The sequence below is a fragment of the Chaetura pelagica genome, unplaced genomic scaffold, assembly GCF_000747805.2.
Source record: "Chaetura pelagica isolate M959 unplaced genomic scaffold, ChaPel_1.0 scaffold198, whole genome shotgun sequence".
Lineage (NCBI taxonomy): Eukaryota > Metazoa > Chordata > Aves > Apodiformes > Apodidae > Chaetura > Chaetura pelagica.
In genome coordinates this window covers 648228-657904 of record NW_009954317.1, presented here as the reverse complement: position 1 = coordinate 657904, position 9677 = coordinate 648228, and the positions used below count along the sequence as shown (strand labels likewise).

General features: G+C 38.2%; 1 protein-coding gene across 1 annotated transcript in view; it reads right to left on the bottom strand.

Annotated features, from left to right (window-relative positions):
- The window catches only part of RIMKLB (ribosomal modification protein rimK-like family member B), a 40837-nt gene extending 31540 nt beyond the window's left edge, over positions 1–9297 (bottom strand). The window contains exon 1 of the mRNA XM_010004131.1: positions 9123–9297. Within this exon, the coding sequence (XP_010002433.1) occupies positions 9123–9297 (175 nt within the window). The remainder of the gene's footprint in view (positions 1–9122) is intronic.
- Between the last annotated feature and the right edge of the window lie 380 nt (positions 9298–9677).

The following is a 9677-nucleotide window of genomic DNA, read 5'->3' as shown; positions in this document are numbered from 1 at the left end:
GCAAATGAGTACTGAACATTTAATCTTAGTCCCCAGGATATTAATTAATATTACCTGAGTCAGGGAAACAGGAACACTAGCAGAACTTGATATGCACTCTTTTGTTAATAATTTTTAAAAACCTTCTTCACAAAGAAGGAAAAGGCATGATATAGGAATGAAAGCCATCCCTCAACACCATTTAGAGGTAAGACTTGGATGGATATGCTTTCTAGAACAGCGAGCTAAAAGATATATAAGGTTGGTGCAAGAAATCCTGGAATTCCTAAAAAATAATTTCTAAATCCTCACAACTGACTGCATCTACCATGGCAGGCTCAGTCAGGTTCATTAGTGCTCCCTTCCTGCTTTATATTAAGAAAAAAAAAAACCTCAAAGGAAGTAATCCTGCCTGGCTACAAAACTAAGAATGTAGCTCACCCTGTGGGTCTGTTCCTCAACCAGGAACAGAATACCCAACACTTCATATTAATAACCAAATGATAGATAGACAGACAGACAGACAGATGATGTTCTCAACCATGAAAAATAGCCTACAAGATACCTCATAAAATATAAAGAAGTGCTGCCAAAGGAAAACAAATAAGAAGAACTGAAGGAATGACATGAGCCATTTTCCAAAGCAGTTGAGAAGTATAACAACAATGGGGCATGCCAATTTACATAGTAATGAAACAAGTATGAAGGAGAACAACGCAGAAGTGCAACCTCTCCAGGTATTTAAACAGTCCCGAGTCTCACTGACAGGATACATATGTATACTAAATGTAAATATACCCATGGAGAGAGTATTGGGTTACCCAAGTAATTGGCTAACACTGAATCACTCCCGTTTTTCTGTATTCATGTTTTCCGAAGCCTGTGTAGTTAACACTGTTGATACATCCAGAACAATTCCTGTGTGACTGTACATACATTATTTACGAATAATGTGTGCATACAATATTACATTAAAAAGCTACATTAAGAGAAAAGTACTGAAGCCATAAAAGTTAGAAAAATCCACAACTAAGGCTATGTCTGTAGCATTGACCTGCTACTCCACCCACATACTATCTTCAATTACACTAACAAACATTATTTTCCCCACAGCATTTATCTAATGTGCACAGGAGATACAACACTCACTTGACAAGTAGCTAACTCAGCACTGTATTTTCTTTTATACTGTTCAGTGTGTAGACCACAAATTGGTATACTGAAATCCTTGCTTTAAACATACCATTATTAATTTCTTCTTGAGTTTTACTTACTGTGCTTACCGCAGCAACATCTAAGGCTTCACAATCTTAATTTATTTTGTCAGCACCACAAGAAACCAGGGAATACTCTACTGATTTCCCACAGGGGTAAGGGAAACCCGGATGTAAGTGTTAACAAAGGAATTCTAGATGTCACATTTGGGAGACCATGATTTCTCAGTTTCTGATTCTGCTCTGATTGATTTTGTTTGTGGATGCAAGTCTTCAGAGGTTTCATAAAGCTGATCCTAGTATCCAAAGTTTCGGTACTTGGGAAACGCAAAAACATGCAATTAAAGGCAATTTCTAAGCAGTCCACCCAATTTAAATCACCAGACTAAAACTTTCCTTCTAGCAATGTTCTAATTCAATTGTCAAAAACTCCTATAACCACAAAGAAGGCATCCTACAAATTGTCGTCTCCTTCACTATGCTACAAGTTAACATTTCCAGAGCAGAATACCCTGTACTTTGAGGAGGCTGATGAAAAAGCATCATGCGATCAAATAATTTAAAATGTAGTATCTGAACACAAATACACAACAAAGGAATCAAACCCGCAAATTCTTTTTTGCCAATTTCTAATTGAGTATTTGCTGTTGCTACTCATCGTGGCATTTTATCTTTACATTTGCAGATAATGAAAAGCTACCTTCACGGTTGCATCTGCCATACCAACTTCTAACATTCGACATGACAGCTAAATGTCAGTGGCACTGGGTCAGCAGCCTCTGCATGGACTAGCACTTAAAGTGAATGGGCTCCACTGTCAACAAATATTTGTGTAACCAATTTTCAAAGGAATGTTTCTCTAAGAGGACAGAAAAGCTCTTGAAGGTTTGATTCCAACTCAAGCATTGAAAGTCAGCAACCACTGCATGCAGCATGCACCCCCCACAGAATTCATCCCCCTAGACGTAACAACTGTGTTTCCATTTTGTTTCTGTCCCATCTTCATTCTATTCCCCTTATTTTTCCAGTATTTTCTTACTGTCAAGTAGCCTCTTTGCCAGTAATTCTGAATACCACTCTTAATGTCTCAATTTTCTGCCTTGCCTCCAAACTTGTTTTCCGTTTGTTCAGTTTGCATCTCTTCTCATAGAAGTTTCAACATACAACCCATGTTCCCACTGGTTTCCAGCTCCAGTTTCCTTCCTGAGGGAACCAATTTCTTATCTAGCAAGAGTTTTCACTGCAATAATTTCCTGTTACCACTTCGTTCCAGCACGTTTCCAAAGCAAACTGCCTTCACACCAAACTTTTCCTGACTGATACTTCAGTCTCCAATCCTAAACCAATTTCACTTTCCTGTCCCAGCCACATTTGAACAGAGTGATTTACTCCACTAAGGGCTCTGTGACATTAAGAGGGTGCATAGCCAACATGAAGGAAAAACTCCATCTTAAACTGTGCACTCAGATCAAACTGTAGCAGCAGCAGACAAGGCTACAACTCCAGAAGTACTTTTTTTGCACAATACAAGAATATGTTTCAAATGTTTTAGCTGTGAAGCTTAAACAAACCTCTAAGATGCTTAAAAGACCATTTTGTGAAAGGCTAGTAATTTGGGACAAATTTCATAGAAACATCATAGAAGGCTAGGGTTGGAAAGAACCTTAAAGATCATTTAGATCCAACCCCCCTGCATGGGAAGGGACACATCCCACTAGAACAGGTTTATCAAAGCCCCATCCAACTTGGCCTTGAACACTTCAAGGGAGGGGATATCCACAACTTCCCTGGGTAACCTGTGCCAGTGTCTCACCACCCTGATAGTGAAAAACTTCTTGTTTAAATGAAATCTACCCTCCTCCTGTTTAAAACCCTTTGTCCTATGCCCATATAAGAACTTCATCTCCAGCCTTCCTGTAGGTCCCTTCAAGATACTGGAAGGCTGCTATAATATGGTCTCCCTGGAATGTTCTCTTTTCCAGGCTGAAAAACCCCAACAAACCTGTTCATGTCTGCTTTCACAGGTATAACAAGTAAAAGCCACTTCAGCCAAATCGAGTTCCTGTTCCAAACTAGTTCTTTCAAAAACATCTTTATAAATTCAGGGAAAATGAGGAAAACATTGGTTTTTTTCTAGAAGTGCCCTCCTTCCAGTGAATTGCTTTGCAGAGAATTTCCAAAAATCAGTCAAAAAGACATTTAACATTTAAGGGGCAGGGGGTAGGGAGACTCCATTAATAAGGAAGGACAAATTACAAGCATTAAAAAACTGGTTTATAATGGAAGTTTTGGCCCATTGCAATGTTAAGATAGATGATATGAGACCTATCAACAACGTCAAAAAACAACTCATACATTGTAGTGATCTGGTACATAGAACTTAGTACAAAGCAGCAAGCAGCCAGCAACCTAGTTGCAGGTATAAATCGAGTCTTCTAACTACTGTGGTGCTTCAGACAAACCTCTTAACTTTCCTATATATTGATTCTGCATTGGTAAACATGGCAAACCATTGCACTCATACCACAAAGGTATTTCTGAGGATTTAATCTGTGCTTTCAAAAAGCCTTAAAACTTACAAATTAATATTATTTGGGGATTTCTGAGTAAAACAGTTACACAGCTGAAAAAGATTCTGAGAGAAATCTCCAAAATCTATCTGCAACAGATAGCCCAGACTCTTCTGCATGGACACAACATACATATTTTTGTGCCATCATAATATACAGTACTGTCACTTCATGAAGTACTGTTTGAACAAATGGTCCCATTACAGCAATAACAAAATAACAAAAATGCTAAAGGCCATGATTCCCCAGAGTGCCAAATGCAATTTGTTCTAATCCATTTAAGTAATGTTTCTACCAAAAATGTAGAAAATGTTTGTGCAGTCACATTGTTACCTGTCTCAGAGGACAGATGCAACACTAAAATAAACCTTCCACTAAGAAGAGGCTGATTTGGCTATAAAACTACACCAGTATGCAGAACTGGTTCACAATACAAATGCTCAGACAACTGTGCCAGCACAGCTCACTTAGGTGACAAAGAGCTGGAACAGGGCTGGTTGGAAAAGTGACATAGAAATCCTCAGCCAGTTGAGGACTGTCATGTGAACTACTAGGCTAATTTTCATTTTTTTACTGTGATGTATGGAAGCACCTCTTCCATCTCACTTTTGTCTTTTTTACGTTTTCTCTCCAGATGGCCATTCTTGAGCATTCTTACAACAATTACAAATCTGGCAATGTTTTCTGGCAGTTTCAGATATGATGACATGCATATATGTTCAAGATGATGTGCCCTACAAGTCTGATCCTCCTGGCTGACTATTCTAGAACAAATGCAAATGAAAAACTTTAGTCCTTAACATAGCCCTCTAAAAAGACCATAATAAAATATTACCATGAAGAAACATTCCTACTTCTCCATCTTGCAAAGGTAGCTTTAGACTAAGCCTATATCTACCTCTGATGACATGCTGATATTTACTGAAAAAACAGAATGATTTTGAGAAGATTAAATTAATCATTAGCCTTCATTATTTATAATCCGCTTTAGATAAAAACAATCATTCATGTAAGTATAGAAATCCCCAATAGTAAGGAAGAAAGCTGCAAGTTCACCCAGGGTCCTTTCTTCCCATATACATGATAAGAAAGCTGTCTTTGGTGTCACAGTTCTGAATTAAAACAATTTTTCCTAAAACATGTGGCAGCTGTTGAAAGGCTCTGCTATTAAAACGTTTCTAGGTTAATAAGGTAAACGTTTGAATTTTGGGAGTTTTTTTATTAGAGTTGTCTTGGAGGTATTGAATGTTCCAGAATCCCCTTTATATAGTCCATAACTGCCTAGTAGCAATGCTTATGCCTGACAAGTGACTGCTTTCTACAATGGAAGAATATTAAAAACAGTTTCAAGTGGCTCTGAGCCAGCACTTTCAACAACAAAAAATTCACCTCACATCTAACCACCTTCCAGTCCTTTGTACAAAATGCAGTTTCTACTCCAGCTCTCACTGAGTTGCAAACTCATTCCCCAACTCTGCAGAGGAAGAAATGGCTGCTCTGGCTGTTGTCAGTAGCAGGAAACAGGCCAAATCTGCACTGCTCAACAAGGCACCTTGCCAAGGCCAGTTGCCTCCGCTCCATCACTCCCAGTCACTGCTGCACACCACAGGAAAAGCTCTCACAGTGAGGTGCACTGCTGGACTAGAAAGTCCAAGGGGACTGCTGAAACAGTCAGCAGGAAAAGGAGGTGATTACTTTCCCTATTGTGCAACAGAAGACAGTCTTTAGGTGACTTAAAGATTATTTCAAAATATTATAATTTTTTATATAGCACCTGTCACAGATGCAAAAGCCCTCCCTTATAATAGATCTAGTTGACAGAGTGATTTTCTTACCATCACACTGCAAACACAGGAATGTGTTATCCAACCTTACCCTTTTTTCCCCAGCTTTCTATACAGAAATCTTTTCACTTTCTTGATTCCCCCATGTTCATTTCCAAAGCTATCTAACCCACTGCCAGGAGAAAAAAACCCAAAGATCACAACTACATGTCGTTAATTCAGAACAAATCAGAAATGAAGGACAGATCATATGAAACAAAACCAGATTGTGCAAGAATAAAGAGGTAACCAAAATAGTGACTAATTTTGGCAATTTCAGGCCCACAGAAGAAACTCAGATGCCTAAACCAGCACACCAGCAACCATTACCAAGCTAAAATAATCCGTCTCCTAAATGCTTCCTCTACAGAAGAAATGAAGACAAGAGACCAGTTCCCAGATGTCATCCATAGAAAGAAAGGCAGTGCCCACAAAGTATTATTGTTTAAGGACACATGACTATTGTGTCCTTTTTATTCCTCACCTTGGCTGATCACTTGCTTTTGCATTCCTAAAGTCTTAGGAAAAGTTTACACTTTCTCTTATGCTTTAGGACACTCCAAGTTCACTCACAATCTTCAACAGTTGAAAGTTCATGAAAGCAACTTTACTTAAAGCCATTTTACTTCATATGACAGTATCAGAAAATACAGATTCCAAAACTCTACAATAAAGGAATTGTTAAGTTGCTGGCTCAATGATCTTCAACTTCTGCTATTCTGATAGCTAAAAATTTTAATTAAGACACTCTTGTATATCATTTTAATGAAGGAAAGATCCAAACTTCCCTACCATGTTCTTCAACTGTGTTTCTGCACACATAAGGTGTGTAGTCTGTGAGGAAGGTTACTGCTAAGCTAGTTTCTTAGGTGAGAAGAGTGGTCTATTCAGAAACAGCAGAGATACAATGAATTATCTTCTGTCTCTTGTCCATTAGCATGCTTATTCCCTACAGGATTCCTCCACCTTCATCCTCAACCCACCATGCACACTCCTGCTCACAAACTTCAGTTTGTTTAGCTTCAAATTCCCCAAGCTTGTTATATCACTGCACTAGTAAACATGGACAAATAGTTTAAAATCACACATTTTAACAGAACTTACTGGTAAGACTTCAGTTGTGTGCCTGAAAGCATCATGCAGTTTTGTTAAATTACCTGCTATATATTTCAAATGAATATAGGAATTGCCAAACTAGATGCCAAACTACCCATTTCATGGCACAATCTAGCAGTCACCTTACAGCAGTGAATACCAGATGCTTCAAAGAAACACGCACAAAATTCCTAAACTGACACTATCAACTTACATCCCAACCACAGGAAAATGCCTGATTTACAGTACGCCTTGAAGCCACAACTAAATCAACATAAGTATGTGCCACTCCTGAAAGAGCAACCCCACTCTCCCCTGCCCTGGTCTACTAGAGCTAGCAACTGGGTGACCACAAAATGGGTGAAAATCTATTACTTCCTCCAATTACCCTCAGAGTTTGAGCCCTGTATTGCTAAGCTTTCAACACAGGTAACAGTAGAAGTGGAAGCAAAAGCAGATTATCATCCACTGAAGATACATTATCTTAATCAAATCCTCTATGTTGTACAAAATTTTACCCAACCTGGACCCATCATACAACAGTAGATAACAGAAACTGTACAGAATGCACTACCTCCTGGATTTTGTTCCAGGAAACGTTTTCCTATGCAACTGAGGACTTCAATGAGGAAAATGAAACACAAAACTTCTAGCTGTGTCATCTACCAGAAATCTGTATCAAGACACGTATGCAAGCACTAGCAAAAAGAAAACTGAAAAATTAAGAGGGAAGATTTTCCATCTCTCCAAGAGAAAGAATTGTTTCATATAAGACAGTTCCCCCTCCAAAAAAAAATCTCAATTAGTCCAGATTATTTGTAAATAAACTTCTACAATCTTTCAGCATTTTTGTTTCACTCCTTTAGAGAAGGTAAGGTTTTTTACATAGTCATGAACACTTTTTATCAAAAACATCTACTTTTTTGCATTCTCTTTCTAATAACTTCCTTAATTTTCTCATTCTTGTGCTACACATTGCTCAGGGTTGGTTTTCCAACTTGCATACTTTATCTTTTCTTCTTGGAATAGATGGAAGAGAGCAGGAAAGCCATATTTAATTCCCCAAAACCAGGCAGAAGACAGGAAAGAAGAAAACATCACCAAGTAATAAAACAATACTGAAATGCTGAAGAACCAATTATGCACCTTAAAGGCTGCAGCTGCAGTCCAGGAGGGCTGCCTCCACACATGCTGTCCAAAGGACAGCATGCTAAGGGTAATTAGATGTTCAGACTTTCTGACAAGAAGTTTCCCTGACTTGAAGACATAATATAGAATTTCAAGCCTCTGATAAAAATCATAGACACCTCAGAATAACACACAAGATACATAAATGTTTAGAAATAGCAGAATCAAAACACCTGTTTTCCCATGCAATTGTTTTATCCTTGACTGATTAATGCTGCATCAAACTACAAATTCTGACCAAACTCCTTCTCTGAAGTCAGTTTTAAGATTTCCCTCCTATATAGATAGTAATGAAAACGGTATAAGCTCATACAGCAGCTCTTCTTCAGGGCTGAGTCCTTTTCTATTTTCTTCCCACAAAGAATTACTCTAACACAAGTTTCAGAAATGTAATTCTTCCCTAGATCTCCATTCATACTTCTTATGCTACATGGAGAAGCAAAATGGAAGAAGGAACAAAACAACACTGCAGTCTCCTTCCTTTAGGAAAGTTAAATTAAAAAGTTGGGGGGAAAAATTACAAGTGTTTCACTGGTGGTATTAATATTCTTCCTATAACATAAGCTTACTATTTACAGCATCATTTTACTTAACATTTCTAACACACCTTAACATCTTTCTTTTCCTTTTTCATAAGCACAGAAAAAAAAATAGGAAAACAGAACAGAAATCTTTAAATTTAGTTTAAAACACTGCAAGCTGTTCAAATTACCCTGATGCACATACGTTGTTTTTCAGCCCTGTTCTTTTTTGGCATTTACATAATTACACACCTGGAGAGCAGCCTGCTTTAGTTATGCCACATTAGTATCTTCAGCTCTACAATAATTTGTACTGTCCACTGAAAATTCCTTTTAACCTATCTCAGCTGTGTTTGCTATCTTGGAGACAGAATACAAACAGAAGAAAAAAGTCCCCCCAGAATTCTTAAATGTGACTCACAAACTTAAAATACCTATGCAAAAATGAAACTGTAATTTCTTCTTAATTCAGAGGTCCAGAGGAATCAACACACTAAGGCTGCCCTCTTCTCTGCTCTACAGAGGCAAGGCAAAAATAATTCTAATGCAAACTAACAAAGTTAACCATTATATTTGATTACTCCAATAAATGCTAAAGAACACATACATCTATACAATTTAGATGATGTATAGTAGCCTGGCACACTTGGAATTCATTATTCAAGAGTACAGATGCCCCATTTACAACATTTTTTCAAGTACCCTTTCAGCACATTCTTAGCTGATTCTCACCAAGATTTCCATCTTCAATGGTCAGCACCACTTCATCCATCACTAGGGCCCGGAAATCTAGCTCCTCTTCACAGCACTTGGCCTTCAGTGCTCTCAGGATCTCCTGCTGAGGGTAATCTTCTCTGATGCGACGGTCTGTTAAGAACCACAGCCTGGAACCAACTGAGCTGCACATCTTGGACTTGTCTTGCAACCTTCAAAGCTTCCTTTCAATGGAACTTCTAGATGGTGGAGAAGATGAGACTCCGTTAGAGTATATAGGCTCCTATCTTCATGTTCCCCACTGTACCAAGTCCTACTCCCTCTGTACAAGTCAGCCATTTTCAATGGAGTGCAACTTCCAACCTCGAGGTGGGAAAATAATGTCTACATCTAATCTGCAATAGAAGTAACAACAACAGAAACAAATACATTTATATTCAATGAAATGCAAATGCTAAAATTCAGGTCTTGGTCCTCATCCTAGTTTCATCCACAAGGTGCACACATTTGGTATGACTACTGGTACTGGTAGTAGCATCTTCCTTTCTTGACAGTAATTAGTCATGCTAAGGA